Raw genomic sequence first — 23,578 nt, 5'->3', positions numbered from 1 at the left:
GGTCCTCCAATTTGAGAGCTGATGGTCATCACTTTATTCCGAACTAACAATTTTGGGATAATTCACTTTGGCAAAAAGATGGCTTAGGGGAGATCTCAATACAACATACAAATGTATGAATGGATAGTATACAGATCTTTCTAATAATCTTTTTACACCTAGTCTTGAAACCATGATAATGAGGTATCCTCTATGTCTGGAGGAAAGAAGGTTTTAGCATCAATATACCCTTAAATGGGGATTTTTTTACTATAAAAGTAGGGAATCTATGGAGCCATAGGATTTTGTGATTATTGATTCATTATGCAAATTGAAGAAGGTCCTGGATGCCTTTTTTGAAAGTAAAATATTGCATATGGCATGGGTAGATCTCTGGAGATGGAACATTTTTCCAACGATTTTTTTCAGATTGTTTAATTAAAGGTGTTTTTCAGGCCCTTGACATTGATGAACTACCCTCAGGATAGGTCATTTATATCCGAATGGTAAAGGTCTAACACCCCACACCCCCATCCAACAACTTCTCCCTGCAGCCTCTACTGCAGGAACTAGCAAACAAATGAAACAGAAAAGACAGCTCCATTTAAAGTGTAGTGGTCATGTTGGGTTACTGCAGCTCAGCTCCTGGTCACTTCAATGACCCAGCACAGTCACTACTCTGGGGGAGAGGCTTATTGGTCCCTTACTGATCATATATTAATGACCTTTCCTGAGGATAGGCCATCAATATCAGGTGCCTGGAAAACCCCTTACATTTTTCTCTAAGTATGGAGTAATTTGCAACCACCACATAGGATTTTGTTTACTTCCTCTGTATCAACTAGGTGAATTACAACATTCCGACTGGTGCTGAGCCATTGCCAGATGGGCTGACAGCATTTTAGTCCCTTCTTCCCCTGAAATAAATATGTATACTTGGCTGAGCCAGGTAGGCATGTTTATGGGTTGGTTGGGAGATATAGCTGTCGGCTAGCAGTTATTTAATGTGTATAGCATAGCCATCTCAGATTTCGAGGGTGATGTACAGCAAATTGTATCACCTTTTCCAGAAAAAGTTTACAAGCAGCAGTATGTGTGTCATGGTTTTTATTAACCTTTTAAGTCCAATTGCTTAAAGAAACCTTCTGGGAACATACTGTATTATGTCTTGTGCAAACCCTGGGGGGGGGCGGTGCATGACACAGGGATTCACTTTTTTGTGTTCCATGAATCATGCACCGCCTTGTACGGCCCTGCACTAAGCATAAAGTACTGTATTTTTAATGGAATGAAGACTCCTTAATTTATAGTACTTATACATTAAAGAGCACAAAAACTAAAGCAGCAGATCAGACTTTTCATGAAGATTTATACACATTCAAGAAGGTGGTCATGAGGATTTGATGTTGACAGGCTAAGCAATGGGACATAAATGGTTAACAAATTGAATGAGTCATTTACTGCTTTAAGTAAGTTCTGCCCACTTGTAAATTTTACCTGAAATGAAAAATCGACTTGGAGTTTACAAGGCAATTTGTCTGTGGCTGAAGTGTCTCGTTAAAGCTTTGAAGAGCGGGGTTATTTTTCAGGAACCTATCATTAAGTCATTCACTGTGACTTTGACATCCATACCAATCTAGCAACAACAATTAAAATTTCACTAACATTTTTATCTAAATTCTTAAGAACATGAAATTACAGGAGGCCTACTGTAGATTAGATGAAGAATCAGAGCAAGTTCTGAAGTTTATGCCTAAATGAGAAGGAAGATACCAGACAGAACATTTCTTTTCGGCAAGGCTTGCCTTGTAGGGAGGACTTCATGGTCAAACGAATTGTCCTCTTTGGACAATCCCCACTTGTTAGAAAGGTTCCTTTACAATAAACTGATAAAATGTCCAACTAGTTGGACCCCTAGTGATCAGCTGTAACCTGTGAGGAAACTTGGCAGCAACTGTTGCCCACAGGGGGAAATTATGTATTACACAGTGTCCTTGCAAATCAATAAGTTGTCTGTATAATGTAGAACACAACAGGCTCTCTAGAACAACAGATGCTCTTTGTTAAAGTGTTCTCCTCTGGCTAAGAGATGAAGATCAAGAGCAGACAACCTCCTTCTATGAAAATTAATTAAATGTAATTATTTTAATTAAGATAATGAGACATTAAAAACCTAAGAAGCTGATCATACATACCCAGTTTTTGCATACAAGAGTGCAACCTGGCTTCCAAAATCATGACCCTCTGCTGCAGTTCCTCATAATCATAGGCCCCCATCTCTTCTTGTATCACAAGCAGGACATTAGAGAGGTTTCGCACTTCCTCCTTTAACTGGACAATCATCTTGGTGTCTGACTTGTATTGGTCAAGAACAGGGATAAGAGGTAAGAGCTGCTTCATTTTATCCTTTAGCTCCTAAGAAGAAGACAATAGCAATAGATTAGACTATCAGAACACAACAAGATTACACCAGGTGTAAAATTACTCCTAACGAACAGGTATCGATGTAGCAGCTCCTGCATTATCTTTTCATAATTGAACTCGATGGAATCAGCAGGAATCTATATAAAGTAAGCAACATGCAGTGAAACAGACAGGTCATGAGGGACATGTCTGACAACCATCATTGAAAAGACTGTTTTTGTTAGGGTACTTTCACACTAGCGTTAAATTTTTCCAGTATTGAGTTCCGTCACAGGGGCTCAATACTGTAAAAAAAAACACTTCAGTTTTATCCTAATGCATTCTGAATGGAAATCAATCCGTTCAGTATGCATCAGGATGTCTTCAGTTCAGTCCCTCTTACGGTATTTGGCTGGAGAAAATACCGCTGCATGCTGCTGTATTTTCTCCGGCCAAAATTCCAGAACACTTGCCGGAATGCCGGATCCGGCATTAATTTCTATTGAAATGTATTAATGCCGGATTCGGTACCAAGTGTTCCGGAAAAACAGATCCGGTTTCCCGGTCTGTGCATGCGCAGACCTTTCAAAATGTGAAAAAAATAAATACCGGATCCATTTTTCCAGATGACACTGGAGAGACAGATCTGGTATTTCAATGCATTTGTCAGACGGATCTGGAAACAAATGCTATCCGTTTTCATGCGGATTTCCGGATCCGGCAGGCGGGTCCAGCAACGGAACCCTTAGGCAGTCAAACTGGGAGCTAGGCTGTCAAACATGACGCAGCTGGATCGGATCTGTGCTGACTGCAGATAAGTAGAGAAGGACATTGGTAAAGGTCAGGTTCATTTTTCTATTAGTACAGGTTAAGAATCATTTTAAAGTGAATCTCATAGTGGAATTTCTATCAGCATATTATAGACGATGAAGAGTTGAATTTATTGATATGTAGTTTTATAGAAAAGCATTTATTACAGCTTGTAATTTATTGGTTGTAATCTGTACTCATTCTGGGGCTAAGAGTCCAGTGGGCTACCTAAATATTATTTTATAATGAATATAATCACAAATACCTCTCATTACTTAGAATGGCTTGCTTTGTCTCAGGAGCAATCATTAGAAGAAATAAAATGGCCGCCGTCCTATCAGTACACACAGAACCTGTCCTAATCACACAGGAGGACGTTACTTCACCACAATGAGCCATAGAGCTGCCTCATCCTCCTCTCTGCTCTGCTTGTCAGGAATCATGATCCTGAATACAGGTGAATCTCTGTGGGAATGGAGATGATGATGAGACATGAGAGGAGGGTGAGGTGTGGCTAATGAGAAGCAGCACTTGTTTACAGTCTCTATTACCACAGTCTGTCCTGTCCTGTCCTCTCTGTACTTCATGTCTCCTCATGAACTAAATTCCCCAGAGATTCAGCTAACGTTCTTATCATCTGTACTTAGGATCATAATCCCTGACAAATAGAGCAAAGATGAGAATAAGGCAGCTCTTTACCTCAGTTTTGTAAAGTAACTTGTCCTCATGTGTGATCAGGACAGGTTTTGTGTGAACTAATAGGACAGCGGCCATTTTGTCTCCCTTGATGATTGCTCCCCAGACAAAACGAACCATTATAAATAATTAAAGGAATTTGAGAATATATTTATAATAAAGTAATATTTAAGTTTTTTCATTTTCTTAATTCCCGGAGAACCCCTTTAAGGTCACTTGCACTAAATGTTTTCAACTTATTTGCATTTTATTACACAACTACAGTTTTGAAATATAGGTGGGAAAGTGGGTGTGGTTAGCTATGTTAATGATTTTCACTCCTGTTGCAAAAAAAGTCCAATCCTATGCCACTTAGCAAACAACTTGTGCTATTTGATAAATTTGATGCAAAGTACGCCAACACAGAGTCAAGGAAAACAGACTTCAAATATTCCCCTCATTCTCCTCAAAAGTTTTACTCACCTGCTGAAGGTTCCTCTGTTCCACCAACAGTCCTTGTCATACCAGAAGTGATGATGTCACATTTATGGTTCAAGTAACTGGTCACCCAATTATTGAGCTCAGCAGTCATGTACCATTTATGTGCACACGAGCACTGAGACCAGTAACTGACTGAGTGGTCACATAAACATTAAACATGACATTATCACTTCTGGTCCAACAGGGAATTGTATGGTCCAAGCACAAGTCCAACAACTCTGCAACAGAGGAACCTTTAGCAGATGAGTATTGATTTTTTTGCTTCTTAAGTGTCTCTGCGTTCCTCAAAAGTTTCAAAACTCTCAGACAATCCTTTTAAAACTCTTGGGCCCCAATTCCAAATATAGAACATGGAGCCCAACCTATCAGGTCCCATTTGTGATGGTGGGCTCTTTTTATGTGGCAGATAAGCCTTTGGGCGCCCTATGGCACCCGATGCCATGTATAACTGTTATTTCTACAAACCTATAGAAACTACCCCTGGCATAATGTTAAAGGGGTTAGCCCATGACTAATGTAAAAATAAAAATCAGACATCATACAGTATAAGACAAACTTCTAATAAAGCTAGAACCAGCCCTGTACCTCACATGGATCCAGAGATCTCCACATTCATTACTCTGCTAGATTTATATCAAGCTGACAGCTCAAGGGGAGTGTCTTTTCTGCTGCAGCTAAGTGGGTGTGTCTCATCTCTCCCTATCACAGCTCAGGGGCGTGTCTCAGCTCTCCCTATCACAGCTCAGGAGGTGTGTCTCATCTCTCCCTATCACAGCTCAGGAGGCGTGTCTCAGCTCTCCCTATCACAGCTCAGGAGGCAGTTGAAGGATGGAACTGAGCATGTGCAGCCCTAACAATGAGCAGGACAAATAAATAAGAAAAAAACAAACAGCAGGTGGCGTTATACAGCTACAATTTATTGAATAACTCAGTGGCTATACAACATTTTTAATTACATGTAATAACAAAAGTATTCAGATTCAGGTGCTGGTTTGAAAACTGTAGAATATTTTTCATGGGACAACCCCTTTAGATGTAACGTCCTGCATTTTAAAGGTATTCTTTCCTTGGTGGCTCCACATATGAGTGTAAATTCTGAATTTATAGAATGTAGATTTTATCTGGACCTAGCACCATTGGTATGACGGAGGCACAACTCTTCTAATTTTACACTTCATTTATCCTAATGATTACTTTATATATTATTAATTACTAATCTGCATATTGCAATCAAGTAATTATGGGTTTCATTTTGGATGGAATATTTTCAAGTATATTTTCATGATGTTGAGCAAGGACGTGGGTTGAAAAGCCATTTAGATCTTTGGCTGTAGCGTGGAGGATAAATGAAACTTAACAAGTAGACCTGCAAGTAGAGAAATGCTAATCCAGCCCAAGCTTTTATGGTAACGCTAGAAATACAAGGCCAATTTTAATAGCGCGTTGCTAATTTGCAGAGGCATTAATGCAGATAGCGAGAGAAATGCATAATAATATTAATTACTATTAACATAAAGTCACTGTGTGCCTAAAGCTTTTCATCCCACACTAACTACTTACACAAGATGTGTGTCTGTTCTCGGGCAAAATGAGAGCCATGCCAATAAGGACGTGGTTTATAACACAATTAACTTAATATCTCGTAATGTGCACTGCTCTGGATATTACAAGAGAAATCCAAAATTACCTCTGTTACTGAATCAGCGGCTTGAGACTTTGGAGTCGTAAAGGTTTTACCTAGGGATGCTGTATCTTGAAAATAGTTGTTCATTAGGAGATTGAATCATATATCCATTAGTTACAAACCTTGTCTGGTTTATTGTAAATATAGTTTATTGAAACAAGCATTCTACGTACTATATTCTACTCTGTGCGCTAATACGGTAAACAAAAGGAAGACCTTGACGATCCCAGCAATTCTCTGCATTGATTTAATTCCCAAAAGCAGACTGTGAGGACCGTAGTGTCTATTTATCTCAAGATCTACAGTAAGTAAGATGACCTTAGATGTCTGTAAGAGTTTTAGCTTGGGGAACTTGAGAGGAGATGTGATCTTCAAAAATCTATCTGGGCATGGATGTGTAGTGCCCGTGAGCTAGGGTATTTTGGACTATGGACACCTGTGGACATTTTGCCCCTATTGCTACTAAGCAAAGCCATTAGCTCCCTACTTTATTGAACTTTGAAGGGGTTACTTGCACTTATTCTGTTTCATATTGTTGAACTGCATTTATGTTTATTATGTAATATCCTGTTCTTGAATTATATCTGCACTGCACTGTGGAAACAGTTAATGCACAGCCAGCTAATATTGAGAGACTTTATGACTTTATACCTATGCAAAGTTTGGAGGGAAAAAAACAGCCAACTGACCTTCTGACTGGTTTAGCTCTGTTGTTTATGTCTGAAGACTTCTTTATGTCTGGAACTGCTTAGTCATTCCCATAGACTTGCAATGAAACTCTATTGTTAAACGCTATTGACAGAAATTGGAACAACAATTCTGTTTAGGCTGTGATTTTCCACTCCACCCCTTCCCCTATAAGGTTCTAGTTCCGGTAGAAACTGTATATAAGGAGATAAGTCAGAGCCTCTACTTGTTTGCAGATAAGGACCAGTGCTTAGTAGGAGAGACTTCGCCAGTCTGCAGATAGAGACCAGTGTTTATTAGGAGATACTTTGCCAGACTGCATGAGTGACCAGAAGAAGATGCTGAGATGGGGACACTGAACCACAGACCTAGGGTCACCAGTCCTGTGACCAGGGAGCCAGTTGAACAATTGAGCAATATACCCTGGGCAATGCACTGTTGGCCAAGGTACCAGCCTTCAGAAAAAGAGAGAGAGACAGCTACCTCAGGCCTTTACTCAGCATAAAACCTTCTTTCTGGGAGGAGACTGGAGAAGCCATCTCAGTGCCTTGCCTGCAGGGCTGGCGTTAGGGAGGGCAAACTGGGCAATTGGCTTGGGCCCCCATCACCAAAGGGGCCTCCTTCCCGTCAGTGGTGGATGACGTTCAAGTTAGCAGCCCTGGACCCAGCACCGCTGGGGGGCCCAACACTGACCCGAACGCCCACATACTGCGGCGGGGCACGGGAACGCATAGTTCCCTGCTCCACCGCCGATCACTGCAATAGGCTTCAGGCCTAGTAGGCCTGAGGCCTATGCGGTAGTGAAATCCTGGCACAGGCGTGTGTGTTGACGTCATCGCATGTGCCTGTGCCGGGACGCAGCACAGTGAAGTGTGCGCGCCTGACATTGCATGCCTGGACATAGGTGAGTATTTAGCTTTTATTTATTTTTATTTTATTTAATGTGCCAGCTTTGGAGCACATGGGGGTGACACACAGGAGGACATGTGAAGAGATAGTACATCGGGGGGAAATTGCAGTATGGGGGCAAATTACTATGAGGGGGGAAAATATTATGGTGGGATTACTGTGTGGGGACAAATTATTATGGGAGGGATTACTATGTGGGGCAAATTACTATATGGGGCAATATGGGAGAAACTACTGTGTGGGGGCAGTGTGGGCTAAATTACTGTGTGGGGCAGTGTGAGGGAAACTACTGTGTGGGGGAAGTGTGAGGGAAACTACTGTGTGGGGGCAGTGTGAGGGAAACTACTGTGTGGGGGCAGTGTGGGGGAAACTACTGTGTGGGGGAAGTGTGGGTTAAATTACTGTGTGGGGCAGTGTGGGGTAAACTACTATATGGGGGCAGTGTGGGGTAAACTACTATATGGGGGCAGTGTGGGGTAAATTACTGTCAGTGGGCTTGACAAAGCGTGATTCTAGCGTGAAACGGCTGTTGCCTGATTCAGCTGCATTTGTGACCCGCACCTGCTGTGTTTTACCTACAATAAAGCTATGTTTTGTGAAGATTCGGTGAGTGCCGCTTTTTCTTCTATTTTTATCTATGCAGTGTGGGGCAAAGTACTATGTGGGGGAAATTACTGTGTGGAGGGGCACATTATTATGAGGGGATTACTATATGGGGGCAGCGTGGGGGGCCTTGCTATTGGGTAGGCACTGTAAGGTCAATTCTATTGTTTTTGGGGACACTATACAGGGATTATTACCCGGAGCACAATATAGGGTGTTATTATTATTACTGGGGGTCTCTAGGGGACATTATAGCTGATGTGGACACTATAGGGACATTTTGGGTAATTTATCAAACTAGTGTAAAGTAGAACTGGCTTAGTTGCCCATAGCAACCAATCAGATCTCATCTTTTCATTTTTGACAGCTCTTTTGGAAATCCAGTTCTACTTTACATCAGTTTGCTAAATGATTCCAATTATGTCTATTAGGCTACATGTACACAAACATTGTTTGTTTCTGTGCCCGTTCCGTTTTTTTTTTTGAGGATAGAATGCGGACCTATTCATTTCAATGGGTCCGCAAAAAATGCGGACAGCACACTGTGTGCTGTCCGCATCAGTATATCCGTTCCGTAGTGCCGCAAAAAAAATAGAACATACAGTCCTGATCAAAAGTTCAAGACCACTTGAAAAATGGCAAAAAATCATATTTTACATTGTTGGATCTAAACAAGGTTCCAAGTAGAGCTTCAACATGCTACAAGAAGAAATGAGAGTGAGGCCAGCTGTTTGAAGAGGCCACGGCGCTCACCAGAGCTCCGTTGAGCACTGCGGTCTCTTTATAGGTTACCAAGCACATCGCCGTACATTAGACAGCAGCGACGCTTGGTATTGCAGCTCATCTCCTTTCACTTGAACGGGACTGAACTGCAACTAGGCCATGCGACAGATATACAGTGACATCACTGGCCTCCCAACAGTTGATCGGCAGGTGTCCCGGGAGAAGGACGCCAGCCGAACTGATATTGATGACCTACCCTAAAGATAATCTTATACACCTTGCTGATACTGTATTACACAGCAGTTTCTATGCACGAGAATCTGCGTGGAAGAACCACGTGTATTCTGCAATCAGTGCAGGCAGGCTATGTGTGAATGTGTTGTCTGTGCAATATTTATTTTGGGGCTCCACTTAAAATTTTGCCCACGGCCACACTTTGTCTGGCTCTGCTTGCCTGTACTGTTTTGCAATTGCATTCCTTCAGTAAAGAAGCACACTGGTTTACTGCAGACCTTAACTCTCTGGACTTATTTCTAGTGTTGAGCGCGAATATTCACATAGCGAAAAAAATTATCGCGAATATGGCAACTTCAATAATTCGCAAATATTGCTAATATAGTGCTATATATTCGTTATATCGAATATTCGTCATTTTCTCCATCTGAACACATGATTCCTTCCTGCTTAAAATGCTTGTGGGTCAATGACTCATTGGCCCACAAGCAAGAAGCAGGGAGGAATCAAGAGTTTAGATGGTAAAAAATGACGAATATTCTAAAAAACTAAAATATAGCACTATAAATTAGTACAGTTATTGCCCTTCGGCATACTCCTCCCCGACAAACGTCCCTGTCACCATGGGAATGCCTGGTGGTTAGAATATACCATTGGATCTGAGTTTTCACGATCTAACTCAGATCCAATGGTATATTCTAACCACCAGGAATTCCCACGGTGATGGGGACGCTTGAAGTTAGAATATACCGCCAGGGCGCTGTGATCTGCACTATTAACCCCTCAGGTGCGCCCCCCCCCTCCCCAATATTAAATTAATTGTTGGCCAGTGTGCCCTAACCCCCCCTCCCCCCCAGTATTAAAATCATTGGTGGCAGTGGCCACAGGGTCCCCCTCCCCCCCTGGCAGTGGCCACAGCGTCCCCCCCCCCCCCCCCGCAGCATTGGTGGCAACAGGCAGTTTCACTCAGCAGCATTTACTTACCTGCGGGGCTCTCCTCCTTCTGAGAACTCACATATTTTACCAATATTTGCTATATTGCTATAACTTTGTTTTTTAGAATATTTGTCATATTTGTCATATTCTAAAACAAGAATATATAGCAATATGGCGAATATTCGTAAATACACAAAATCGCAATACACAATTAATAAAATCGCATATTATTCGCGATAAATAGCATAATGACGAATATTCGATTTCGACGAATATAAAAAATCGAATATGGCACCTCCTGCTCATCACTACTTATTTCCCATTGGGGGAGCACCAAGCCTGACCATCCCTTCTGAAGAAGCTGATCCACCTAACTTTAGGGCCTGGCTATCGGCAATAAATGTGTTGCAGTGGGATGAGAAATGCAATATGGCAATAAAAGGGAAACTGTTGAAAAATGTACAGATATGGGGACAGCAGAAAGAAGCCAAAGGGGAAATCTGAAAAGGTGGAATTGATTTTTGTTATCTTTTTACTGTCTATTCCTTGGGCGGAAGAGGGGTTGGGTTGGTATATGGTGTACACATGAGCATTAGTCATTAGTGTTGAGCGCGAATATTCAAATTATGAATATTTATAGCGAATATCACAACTTAGAGAATTTGCGAATATTTCGAATATAGTGCTATATATTAGTTTTTCGAACATTCGGCAAGGTAATGATGGTGTAATATGCGAATATTACGCAATCAATATAGGCGTGGGTCAAAAACAAATATATAGCACTATAGAAGATAGTGCTATATACTCGTTTTTTAGAATATTCAGAATTTTTTTCCATCTGAAGTTATGATTCCTCCCTGCTTAAGCTGCTTGTCAAGCAGGGGCGGGCTGGGCCGAGGGGAAGGGAGGCAATTGCCCCCCAGGCCGCCCTAAAAAACAGCCCGTCTTTAACAAAAATATTTATTTATTTTTTATTTTTTTATCCCTCAGGGCCGCACCGCTAATCACTACAGGCGGTGCTTGCCGGCCCTGGATGTAATTGCAGCGGGCAGTAGGAGATGAGCGCTTCCATTGTGCAAGCACTCATCTCCATATTCATCTGTACCGCCGCCCTCAGCAGGGCAGCACACAGCAGGCCTGCATCGCTGCTGATGGAGGTAAGTATTAGTGTTACGTTTTTTTTTTCTTCGCGAGGGGAGCTGTCACTATGGCTATGGGGGAGCTGGCACTATGTGGGGAGCTGGCACTATGGGGGGAGCTGGTACTATGGGGGAGCTGGTACTATGGGGAAGCTGGCACTATGGGGGGGCTGGCACTATGGGGGAGCTTGCACTATGAGGTGAGCTGGCACTATGGGAGGAGCTGGCACTATGGGGGCATTTCTAACTGGCACATTATGGGGGGGAACCATGGGGGAGAGGAGCACTATGGGGGTATCTGGGGGCTCTAAAGGTTTTTTTTTTATTATTGGCACATTATGGGGGGCACTATAGAGGAGAGTGGAACTATGGGCATCTGGTGTCAATATAGGGGCATTATTTGGGGGCACTATGGGGAAGTGGGGTCTCTAAAGGGGCCTTTTGTATTGGCACATTATGAGGGGCACTATGGCATTTGGTGGCACTAAGGGGGAATTTTTTACTGGCACATTATGGGAGACACTATAGGGGAGAGAGCGGCACTGTGGGGCATTATTTGGGGGCACTAAGAAGGGGCATTTTTTACTGGCACATTTTGGGGGAGAGGAGCACTATAGGGGCATCTGCTGGGGGCACTATATAGGGGTATTTTATACTGGCATACATTATGGGGACATTAGCTCAACTGCGGGCACTAAGCGGGGGTATTTCATGTACTGTCATATTATAGGGAGAATTAGTACTACTAGGGGGTATTATGGGGAGCTTTTCTACTACTGGGGGGCCATGAGGAACATGATTACTAGGGCACTATAGGGGCATTATTACTACTAAGTGTGCTCTGGCAGAGAATTATTTCTATTGGTGGGATTTTGGGGAGCACTGTTACTTTGGGGGCACCCTGGCATAGTATCAGCTTAGCACAATTATTTTTGGGGGACATTATCTTTATACAATTAGTGTCTGGGTGTAGTTATTTTTTAGAGCACTGTGTGCCAATAATTGCTTAAAGGGATTCTGTCACCTCCCCTCAGCCAAAAAACGATTTAAAAGCAGCCATGCAGCACAGCTTACCTGGATTAAGCTGTGCTGTTTAATCTTGAAATCCGTCCAGCAGTTACTTTAAAAAACGACTTTGATCAATAAGGAAATGCGTCCTGAAGGTGCCCAGAGGGGCGTTTTTTTCTTCCTAGTGAGCCCAGTCCCGCCCCTCTTTCAGTGCCCAGCCCGCCTTCCTTGTATTTTCTAACTGCCGCCCCCAGCCTGCCACAGCCTCTCCTGCCTCTCCTCCCCCTCCCTCACGCCGAACGAAGTCTCGCACAGGCGCAGTACCCACTGAGGGCTGCGCCTGTGCGATCATCAGGAGACTGAGGGCGGCAGCTTCATCTTCGTCACTGGGCATGCGCCGAGCCCAGTGACGTCCGATGCTCGCTCTTCCCTCAGTCAGCAGGGAAGAGCGAGCATCGGACGTCACTGGGCTCGGCGCATGCCCAGTGACGAAGATGAAGCTGCCGCCCTCAGTCTCCTGATGATCGCACAGGCGCAGCCCTCAGTGGGTACTGCGCCTGTGCGAGACTTCGTTCGGCGTGAGGGAGGGGGAGGAGAGGCAGGAGAGGCTGTGGCAGGCTGGGGGCGGCAGTTAGAAAATACAAGGAAGGCGGGCTGGGCACTGAAAGAGGGGCGGTACTGGGCTCACTAGGAAGAAAAAAACGCCCCTCTGGGCACCTTCAGGACGCATTTCCTTATTGATCAAAGTCGTTTTTTAAAGTAACTGCTGGACGGATTTCAAGATTAAACAGCACAGCTTAATCCAGGTAAGCTGTGCTGCATGGCTGCTTTTAAATCGTTTTTTGGCTGAGGGGAGGTGACAGAATCCCTTTAAGGGGCACCATCTGTGTGGCAGTAGTATTTCCAGGGGAACTGTTTCTGCAGTATAGTATTGGGGGCACAGCGGGCACAGTATTGGGGGTGGCAGGAAAGAGTGTTCAGAAGATGTGAAGATGATGGAAATGTGGGAAACTAATGTCTGTTTGTCAATCTCTGCAGAGACGGGAGATGGCAGAAATATCATCATGGCGGTCTGGTCTGAATGGAGAAGATAAAGAAAGAGAACGTCTACAACAAAGGTGACATCACTGGATGTAAGAGGTATGGGGCGCTATGTAGGAGAGGAGATGCTCCGGCTCCTCCCCTGCCATTTGCAGAAGGAGGATTCAGAGCTGGGTGAGGACGGCGAAAGGGGGCAGCAGGCCACGGGCGGGTGGCAGATGGTGGGGGGAACGACAAGCCTTGAGCAGGATCTGAGGAGGGAGGAGAGCGGAGGAGCTTCCTGGCTGTAGCCTGCTGTTTATTGTATAATGTGAAGCAGACAGTGCAGCCAGGACAGGCCTCCTCTCTCCGTATGATGTGTAGAGACAGGCCTCAACTATAGAATGTCAGCTGTACAGTGTTTGTTAAGAGTTGCCTATTATATGTAGGCGGGGCTTTTAATAATGGGCGGGGCTAAAATTGGCCACTTGACTGGATTTGCCCCCCAGGACTAAGGCTGCCAGCCCTCCCCTGTTCAAGCAACTTAAGCAGGGAGGAATCATGACTTCAGATGGAAAAAATGACGAATATTCTAAAAAACTAATATATAGCACTATATCGTATATAGTGCTATATATTAGTTTTTGACCCACGCCTGTATTGATCGCGTAATATTTTTTGAGTAAAATAGATGTAGAATATAACGAATATTCAAATTAGCGAATATTCGACAAACATTCTACAAAATATTCAAGAAATATTGCGAATTTTAATATGACCCCTTCCGCTCATCACTATTGTCATCTGTTCTTTGAGGAAAGCAAGTGCCCCTTTAAGTATGTTCCACAGAATGCAGGAGGTAAAAAATTCATGAGAGGCTTCAACATCACTTTGTAGCATTCCCTGGGAGCACAGAGGGAATCAAGACTGTTGCTTAAAGGGAACCTGTCATCAACTTTATGCTGACCTCACTGAGGGCAGCATAAAATAGTGACAGAAATGCTGATTTCAGCGGTGTGTCATTTATGAGCCAAAAGTAAGTGGTTGCCGAGAACCAGCATCATAATCATTGCAGCCCAGGCCTTGAAAAGAGTCAAATCTACCTGTGAAGAGTCCTGGTTATTATAATCTCCTGCTCTCCCGCCCATCTGCTGATGATTGGCAGTTCTCTCCTAGAGAGAAAGGGAGAAAACTAGGTAGAAGCCGGTCAGTCATCAGCAGGTCGGCAGGAGAGCAGGACTTCATGAATAACCATGACTCTTCTCAGGTGTCCAGGACTCTTTTTCAGGCCCAGTCTGCAATGTTTGTGATGTTGGTTCTTGGCAACCACTTACTTTTAACTTATAAATGACAGACCGCTGAAATCAACTCACCTGTCTCTACCCTATTATGCCGTTAGTATAGGCAGCATAAAGGTGATGACAGGTTCCCTTTAAAACGTCAGTCTTCATAAATGTCCCCCATATTCTATATATATATATATGTATAGTATGAAAAATTCCACAGCACATCCAAGGCGTAAAATCAGGAAAAACTTTTATTCACCAGACAGCTGTCTGGTAAATAAACGTTTTTCCTGATTTTACGCCTTGGATGTGCCATGGAATTTTCATACTAACCATTTGAAGGGGGATCGCCTTCACGGCCGCTGGCACTCCGTTGATACTGATATACTGCAGTGCCGCCCCAACCTTCTTATTTTTGTCTATATATATGTATATAGCTGTTCCATTCTATTTAGGGATGATCTCCCTGCGGCTGTTTTATTGTTAGTGGTCAGGCTATCGGTGTCGATATGGTTCACGGGAATGCCCCTTTTCGACACCCACGGCCACTTGGTTTGATATCCCTCTCGGCAGGATGGGATCCCGACCCATCTGCTGACACATGTAGGAGACCCCTACTACGGCGATTTACCTTATTTGGGTGATATTTGGTACAGCTCACATCGGTATATTATATAAACATACAGGGCAACTTGCCCTTAACCAAGATGGCGATGTCTGTTTGATACCATAGAACGCATGCGCCACATTTTCTGCATTATGACTCATAGGATGACTCTCATCTGGACATGCGCATTGAAGAGACAGAGACGCTCAACGAACGCGATGGTCTATGTGGGCGCTATTGCTTCTTAGGGTTCTATTTCTACGATCCATATTCCTCATTATATCACTGTTTTTATCATGATCTCTACTGGCATTATTTTCACAGAAAGGGATTTATTCCCGAGAATACAGATTACATGACACATGTCACTTTATGCACATGCACTTAAAGTTTTTTGTAACAGATGTATGTAATTGGATGTTAATTGCAACTTCTATCTGATTGGTCCTACATTTATGAAATGTCTTTTATATGCCCTCACTTTCACTGTTTCTATGCTTGAGGAAGGCTCTTGTGAGCCGAAACGTCGTAAGTTGTGCCATTTTTATAGGTGAATAAACCATTTATTTTACAGTCATTTTGGAGTGCAGTCCGGCTTCTTTCGTCTCTACAATGCTTAGGGTATTGCCGCTACCCCGTGCTGGACGTCGCACCCACACCTTGGCTGGTGCTCCCACTGGATTCTCTCCTTTTTTATATATATATAAATATATACACACACATACATATAAAAATAGAGCATTACTACTCATATCTAGTGTGACACAGTGAGCGGTTTGGTCTGGGAGAGCAGGTATTTTCCTCCCAGCATGTGCTGCTGGGCTGATTTACAGCCAGGTCAGGTCTAATACAAGACTGGATTTTAAGTGCCGGTCCGGGTTTTGGCAGCACCTGGCTGTCCTTAAATAGGCAGCTGGGCTCAGAAGCTGGGTCTCTGTCTTGGGATCTGGAAGCTTTGTGTCTGGATGAATTGCAGGATGGTGTGAATTACCACCAGTAGCCTAAGGCTACTTTCACACTTGCGTTCGGGGCTCTGCTTGTGAGTTCCGTTTGAAGGCTCTCACAAGCGGCCCCAAACGGATCCGTCCAGCCCTAATGCATTCTGAGTGGATGCGGATCCGCTCAGAATGCATCAGTCTGGCACCGTTTGTCCTCCGCTCAGCAGGCGGACACCCGAACACTGCCTGCAGCATTCGGGTGTCCGCCTGGCCGTGCGGAGGCAAACGGATCCGTCCAGACTTACAATGGAAGTCAATGGGGACGGATCCGTTTGAAGTTGACACAGTATGGCTCAATTTTCAAACGGATCCGTCTCCCATTGACTTTCAATGTAAAGTCAAAACGGATCCGTTTGCGCTATCATGAACAAAAAAAAACAAAAAAAAAATGTTTTATTTTTTTTTGTTCATGGTAATGCAAATGGATCCGTTCTGAAAGGATCTAAGCGTTTGCATTATAGGTGCAGATCCGTCTGTGCAGATACCAGACGGATCCGCACCTAAACGCAGGTGTGAAAGTAGCCTAACTCAGGTGAGAATGTTGATGAGCACAAGGCTGGAGATCATTATGTCAGGCTGATTAGGGTTAAAATGGCAGACTTGACCTGTTAAAAGGAGGGTGATGCTTGAAATCATTGTTCTTCCATTGTTAACCATGGTGACCTGCAAAGAAACGCGTGCAGCCATCATAGCGTTGCATAAAAATGGCTTCACAGGCAAGGATATTGTGGCTACTAAGATTGCACCTCAATCAACAATTTATAGGATCATCAAGAACTTCAAGGAAAGAGGTTCAATTCTTGTTAAGAAGGCTTCATGGCGTCCAAGAAAGTCCAGCAAGCGCCAGGATTGTCTCCTAAAGAGGACTCAGCTGCGGGATCGGAGTGCCACCAGTGCAGAGCTTGCTGAGGAATGGCAGCAGGCAGGTGTGAGCGCATCTGCACGCACAGTGAGGTGAAGACTTTTGGAAGATGGCCTGGTGTCAAGAAGGGCAGCAAAGAAGCCATTTCTCTCCAAATAAAACGTCAGGGACAGATTGATCTTCTGCAGAAAATATGGTGAATGGACTGCTGAGGACTGGGGCAAAGTAATATTCTCCGATGAAGCCTCTTTCCGATTGTTTGGGGCATCAGGAAAAAAGCTTGTCCGGAGAAGAAAAGGTGAGCGCTTCCATCAGTCCTGTGTCATGCCAACAGTAAAGCATCCTGAGACCATTCATGTGTGGGGTTGCTTTTCATCCAAGGGAGTGGGCTCACTCACAATTTTGCCCAAAAACACAGCCATGAATAAAGAATGGTACCAAAACCCCCCTCCAACAGCAACTTCTTCCAACAATCCAACAACAGTTTGGTGAAGAAAAAAAAAGGACCAACACTGCAAATACTGACTCTTTGCATAAATGTCATGTATTTGTCGATAAAAGCCTTTGAAATGTATGAAGTGCGTGTAATTATATTTCACTACATCACAGAAACAACTGAAACAAAGATCTAAAAGCAGTTTAGCAGCAAATTTAGTGAAAACTAATATTTGTGTAATTCTTAAAACTTTTGGCCACGACTGTACAGACCGATGCCTCCAAAGTAGGCCTCGGTGCTATACTGTCTCAGAAAATCAATGGGAGGAGCATCCCATTGTCTTCCTTAGCCATAAGCTAACCCCAAGGACAGAAATTTATGGGTCACCTGATGGTTTCTCTCACTACAAAACAAAAGTTTTTGGTGGAACACAGGGCAGGCCAGTTACAGGCCCTCGCCCAAATTTTTTTCCATGGTCAGATCAGCAGCAGCTCCTCACCCCTAATGTTTTAGATGGTCAGCTCAGCAGCAGGCCCTCGCCCATAATGCTTTAGATGGTCAGCTCAGCAGCAGGCTATCACCCCTAATGTTTTAGAGGGTCAGCTCAGCAGCAGGCCCTCAACCATAATTTTTTCGATGGTCAGCTCAGCAGCAGGCCCTCAACCATAATTTTTTTGATTGTCAGCTCAGCAGTAGGCCTTCAACCATAATTTTTTCGATGGTCAGCTCAGCAGCAGGCCCTCAACCATAATTTTTTTGATGGTCAGATCAGCAGCAGGCACTTGCCTCTAATGTTTTAGAGAAACAGCTCAGCAGCAGACCCTTAACCATATTTTTTTTGATGGTCAGCTAGGCAGCAGGCCCTGCCCATAATTTTTTCCATGGTCAGATCAGCAGCAAGCCCTCATCCCTAATGTTTTAGAGAGTAAGCTCACCAGCAGACCCTCAACCATAATTTTTTCGATGGTCAGCTCAGTCACCTCTAATGTTTTAGGTCGTCAGATCAGCAGCAGACCCTCACCCCTAATGCTTTAGAGGGTCGCCAGCAGGCCCTTGCTCCTAATGTGTTTTATGGTCACCAGCAGGCCATCAATCATAATTTTTCAAGGGTGTGTATGATGCCCTCCTTTATGTGTAACAAAGGATCTATTGTAGTGCTGGTTCCTTGTAATTTTTGGAAGCCTTTTCACTTAGTGCAAAAGGCTTTATGAGTGTAGGAGTCCCACTACCTGAACAATTTTACCACACTGTGAATGAGGCCCTCCTTTATGTGATATACAAGTTGCCTCTTCCTTATAATTTTTGGCAGCACTTGCACTTTATATACAAGTAAATGTACAGGAAAGAATGTTTCCTAAAAATGTTTCCTCTAAAATCGTTTTTATCTTCGGTTTTGTGCGTATTATTGTCAGTCTGTAAAAGTGGCGTACTACTCTGACAACATCGTTCCCAGCAGCGACCTACGTATGAGTCCAAGATGTATCCAGACATCCTCCGCATGCTGTTCCCGAACCATTTCAGTGGTGTTTCCATCAACTTCTGACCTTTTCCTGTGAACCAGACACCCTCCTCTCTTCAGAGCAGGGGGTGCCTGGTTTAATGCTCGGGTTCTCCCATTGACTTCCATTGTGCTCGGGTGCTCAGTAGGGCACCCGAGCATCCTGAGGTTTTCTACTCGAGCACCCGAGAACTTTGGTGCTCAATCAACATCAGTTCTGGCCAGCCAATCACTGTAATGCCAGTAACCAACATGGCTACGACATGACAGTGAGTGCCAGTACTTCCTTGCACATTTATTGTCTGCATAGCAACCAACAAACGTGCAGGGAGGAAACTTGACCATTGCGCTCAAGCACACGCTGTGTTTTTCTGCTTCCAGCAGTTGCGAAAGGAAGGTATTACACCCATCCAACTGGTGATCATAACACTGACACTAACATGGTGCCAGTGTGATCATCTTTGCGAACTACATTAAGGTGCCACAACTATGTAAGACCCTTTACATACTGTTGCATTAAGGTGCAGGAAGGGGTTAAGGAGATTGTCTCACTAAGAAATCCCTTTTTATATATATTAAGGTATATGGGTTTCATAGAGTCAAATTCACTGCTTGTAACCTCCCTCTTTGATCCAGAGTGGAAAATCACTAACAATACAATATCAATACAGTTCGTTTAAGACAAATAATGGTTCATAATAATCCGGAAAGAAACCATACTTAAAAATATGGGTGCAAACAAAGGAAGATTTTTACAGGAGTACAATATCCTGAAAGGGATGTAGCACCCAAAATACGTCATCAATATTTTACTTCTGGAAAACACATTTAAGACAAAGTAAAATTTGTTGACTCAGAATGTTGATATGTCAACTACCTAATGAAACGTTGTTCATTTACTCAGAGATCTAAACTCTTCCAACCTTTGCTAATAGGCAAATCAGTTCATATTTAGTTTTGAAAGGGAATTTGCTTGTCTTCCTAGGCACTTTAGGTTTTATCAATGGCCAAAGATTCATATGGTAGTTCAAAATCAGCACTAATTAGAACTTGTAGACATTCCATGTACCTCCATGTATTATCTGAAAGAGGCACCTTATTCTAATCTAGTTGTAGCTTTGGAGCATGCCAAATTTGTGGCGTATATTTTGTGAGAAAATTCGACATAAACAGAGTTGTAGCAGATCCTATAAAACCCGACCACAAGTTCTAGTTCTTTGATGCATCTTTTGAAGCCAAAACCAGAAGTAGATAAAAAAAAATAGGAAACAGTATTTGTACTTAATAGTTTCTCCCCTTTTATGATCTACATCTGATTTTGGCTTCAAGAACATCATCAGAAAGCCTAATTGTGTGTTCTTAGCCATAGAATCTTATGAGTGTTGAGTTTGGGGGTCACATGGATCAAAAATACAGTCCCCATTTTAAAGATTGAGACACCTAGCTGAAACAGCAAAAAGGGAGTTGAAGACTTCAAGGAGCTGGATAAGTATATGAGATATTTTTTTGCAAAGCTGAAGAAGTCTCCTTGAGTTGTCTGAGACTCATTCATCTCTGAAGGTCTGTCATTTTCTCAGTAAATACAGTGCACTCTAAAGCAGGATACCTTTGCATTTGGAATACAAATTATAAAGAAGAAAGATCTCACAGATTGATATTAGTAATAAAAATACATAATTTGAAGCTCAAAGTTGAACAGTACGGAAGACACAATCCAAATACTTAAATAGCAGCAAAAGAAAATATACTGTAAATGGAAGTTTTTTTTCGTATTCATCAAGATGAAAATAATGCAAATGAAACCATTTTAAAGGAACAAAAAGACCAGTAAATTACGAATGACTTTCCAGCGTGTGAAGAGATTGGATTTAGAATGCTCTACTGGACTTTTGTCACCCATCATGGGCTTCTGTGTCTATTTATTACAGATTATTTTATTTCAGCTGTGTTAGAGCCTGAGTCCCCTAGATAGTGTACAGTGTTCTCTAGAGTACAGTATGACAAAATCTCACCGATGGGAAAAATATGTCATCATGAGCACCAGAATCCTATTGAGGGCTTAACAACAAAATTGGTGTTAAAAATATGTTCTCAGAAATCCTCAGATCTATGAACAAGGAAAATGGCTACAAACTATGAGAGATACCACTTGGCTTATAAACCACTGTGGGAATTATCTCTGTAACAGTAAGCAAAATTGGATCAAATGTAGTCAGTGATGCATAAGTCCATTTCAAACATAGCTTTGCTTGCTCTTTATTTTGTTGCAGAAAACAAATGTTGCCTTTACATTCAGGCCTAAAATGCAAATCAACCACTGCATGTACAGTTTCCATATACACATACAAGTGACTTTCTACCCTCCACTCGAACCAAATTACATCAACGTGTTTTACCTCACAAGAGCAAATGCCCACTTCCATTGTTTCTTGTACATTGTATATATGATGAATGTAAAACTTGATTCTCCCCAGACAGGTTCTGTCTTCAGAAATGGTTCCCTCTCTCTCTAATGAACACTTTGCACATAAATGATCTAGTAATGAATTGGACTTATGTTACAAAAAAAAAAAACTTTTACTGCAAAATGCTTTTATGTGCATTCCCTACATATATGCTGCTAAAAGGATCAAAACCATGATTTAATCAGTATTTATGCATTTTCTGTGTGAAAAACAGGGGGGAGGACTTAGAATGGTCTAGAGTGGGTACTAGTCTAGAGAGTAAAGTGAGAGGCGCAGATAGCTGAACCCAGTTCTGTATTAAACCAGCCAGAGACAAGAAAAGTGGTGGGGAAGACTAAGACAAAGAGTAAAAGATACAGTGGATATAAAAAGTCTACACACCCCTGTTAAAATGTCAGGTTTCTCTGCTGTAAAAAAATGAGACAAAGATAAATCATTTCAGAACTTTTTCCACCTTTAATGTGAACTATAAACTGTACCACTCAATTGAAAAATCAACTGAAATCTTTTAGGTGGAGGTAGGAGAACAAAAAAAACTTTAAAAAAATGTGGTTGCATAAGTGGGGATGTAGCTGTGTTCAGAATTAAGCAATCACATTCAAAATCATGTTAAATAGGAGTCAGCATACACCTGCCATCATTTAAAGTGCCTCTGATTAACCCCAAATAAAGTTCAGCTGCTCTAGTTCCTGAAATTTTCTTAGTCGCATCCCACAGCAAAAGCCATGGTCTACAGAGAGCTTCCAAAGCATCAGAGGGATCTCATTGTTAAAAGGTATCAGTCAGAAGAAGGGTACAAAATAATTTCCATGGCATTAGATATACCATGAAACACAGTAAAGACAGTCATCATCAAGTGGAGAAAATATGGCACAACAGTGACATTACCAAGAACTAGGAGATCCCTCCAAAATTGATGAGAAGACAAGAAGAAAACTGGTCTGGGAGGCTACCAAGAGGCCTACAGCAACATTAAAGGAGCTGCAGGAATATCTGGCAAGTACTGTCTGTGTGGTACATGTGACAACAATCTCCCGTATTCTTCATATGTCTGGGCTATTGGGTAGAGTGGCAAGACGAAAGCCTTTTCTTATGAAGAAAACATCCAAGTCAGGCTACATTTTGCAAAAATACATCTGAAGTCTCCCAAAAGCATGTGGGAAAAGGTGTTATGGTCTGATGAAACCAAGGTTGAACTTTTTGGCCATAATTCCAAACGATATGTTTAGTGCAAAAACAACACTGTACATCACCAAAAGAACACCATCCCCACAGTGAAGCATGGTGGTGGCAGCATCATGCTTTGGGACTATTTTTCTTCAGCTGGAACTGGGGCCTTAGTTAAGCTAGAGGGAATTATGAACAGTTCCAAATACCAGTCAATATTGGCACAAAACCTTCAGGCTTCTGCTAGAAAGCTGAACATGAAGAGGAACTTCAGCTTTCAGCATGACAATGACCCAAACCATACATCCAAATCGACAAAGGAATGGGTTCACCAGAAGAAGATTAAAGTTTTGGAATGGCCCAGCCAGAGCCCAGACCTAAATCCGATTGAAAATCTGTGGGGTGGTCTGAAGAGGGCTGTGCACAGGAGATGCCCTTGCATAAGGAACCGATAAGGAAGCCCATAAGGAAAAACACAATGCCAATATTGGAAAACTAATGATAATTACCCATGATAGGCAAGTGACCCGGTGCTACCGGAGCATGAAGGCTACCTCGACACGCTTTTCGCCAAACCCACTGGCTTCATCAAGAGGCTGAATCAAATAATGAATGGGGCATATATATATTAGAAAACACCTGTGGACTATTACGGTCGCATACCTCGCATGATGAGAGTGGTTGCATCATCATGGCACTATCACAGGTATATTCCAATGTGGGCCTGCTCGAAGGAGTGTTCCATAGGAAAATACTGAATTTACCATACACTACTATATTAAATCACAGTACTGTATAGGAAGAGTGATTTACTGATCATAAGTTCAGGTCCGCTGGGGAGGGGGAGCTTAAAAAAGTTTTTAAAAAAGTATAAAAGGTTTTTAAAATATACAAAAGGTCATACACACCTCAAAATGGTATCAGTGATAGTTACAGATCACCCCA

At 42.7% G+C, this 23,578-nt stretch overlaps 1 protein-coding gene across 2 annotated transcripts in view; it reads right to left on the bottom strand.

The window, feature by feature from the left end:
- Nucleotides 1–23,578, bottom strand: part of OLFM2 (olfactomedin 2) — a 341,534-nt gene that overhangs the window by 67,077 nt on the left and 250,879 nt on the right. For both annotated transcript variants that reach the window (XM_044278867.1, XM_044278869.1), the window contains exon 4: nt 2,175–2,394. In XM_044278867.1, the coding sequence (XP_044134802.1) occupies nt 2,175–2,394 (220 nt within the window). The remainder of the gene's footprint in view (nt 1–2,174; nt 2,395–23,578) is intronic.

The sequence above is a fragment of the Bufo gargarizans genome, chromosome 2, assembly GCF_014858855.1.
Source record: "Bufo gargarizans isolate SCDJY-AF-19 chromosome 2, ASM1485885v1, whole genome shotgun sequence".
In the NCBI taxonomy this organism is placed as follows: Eukaryota; Metazoa; Chordata; class Amphibia; order Anura; family Bufonidae; genus Bufo; species Bufo gargarizans.
The sequence above is the reverse complement of the archived record's forward strand: the minus strand, read 5'-3'. Positions and strand labels throughout refer to the sequence as shown.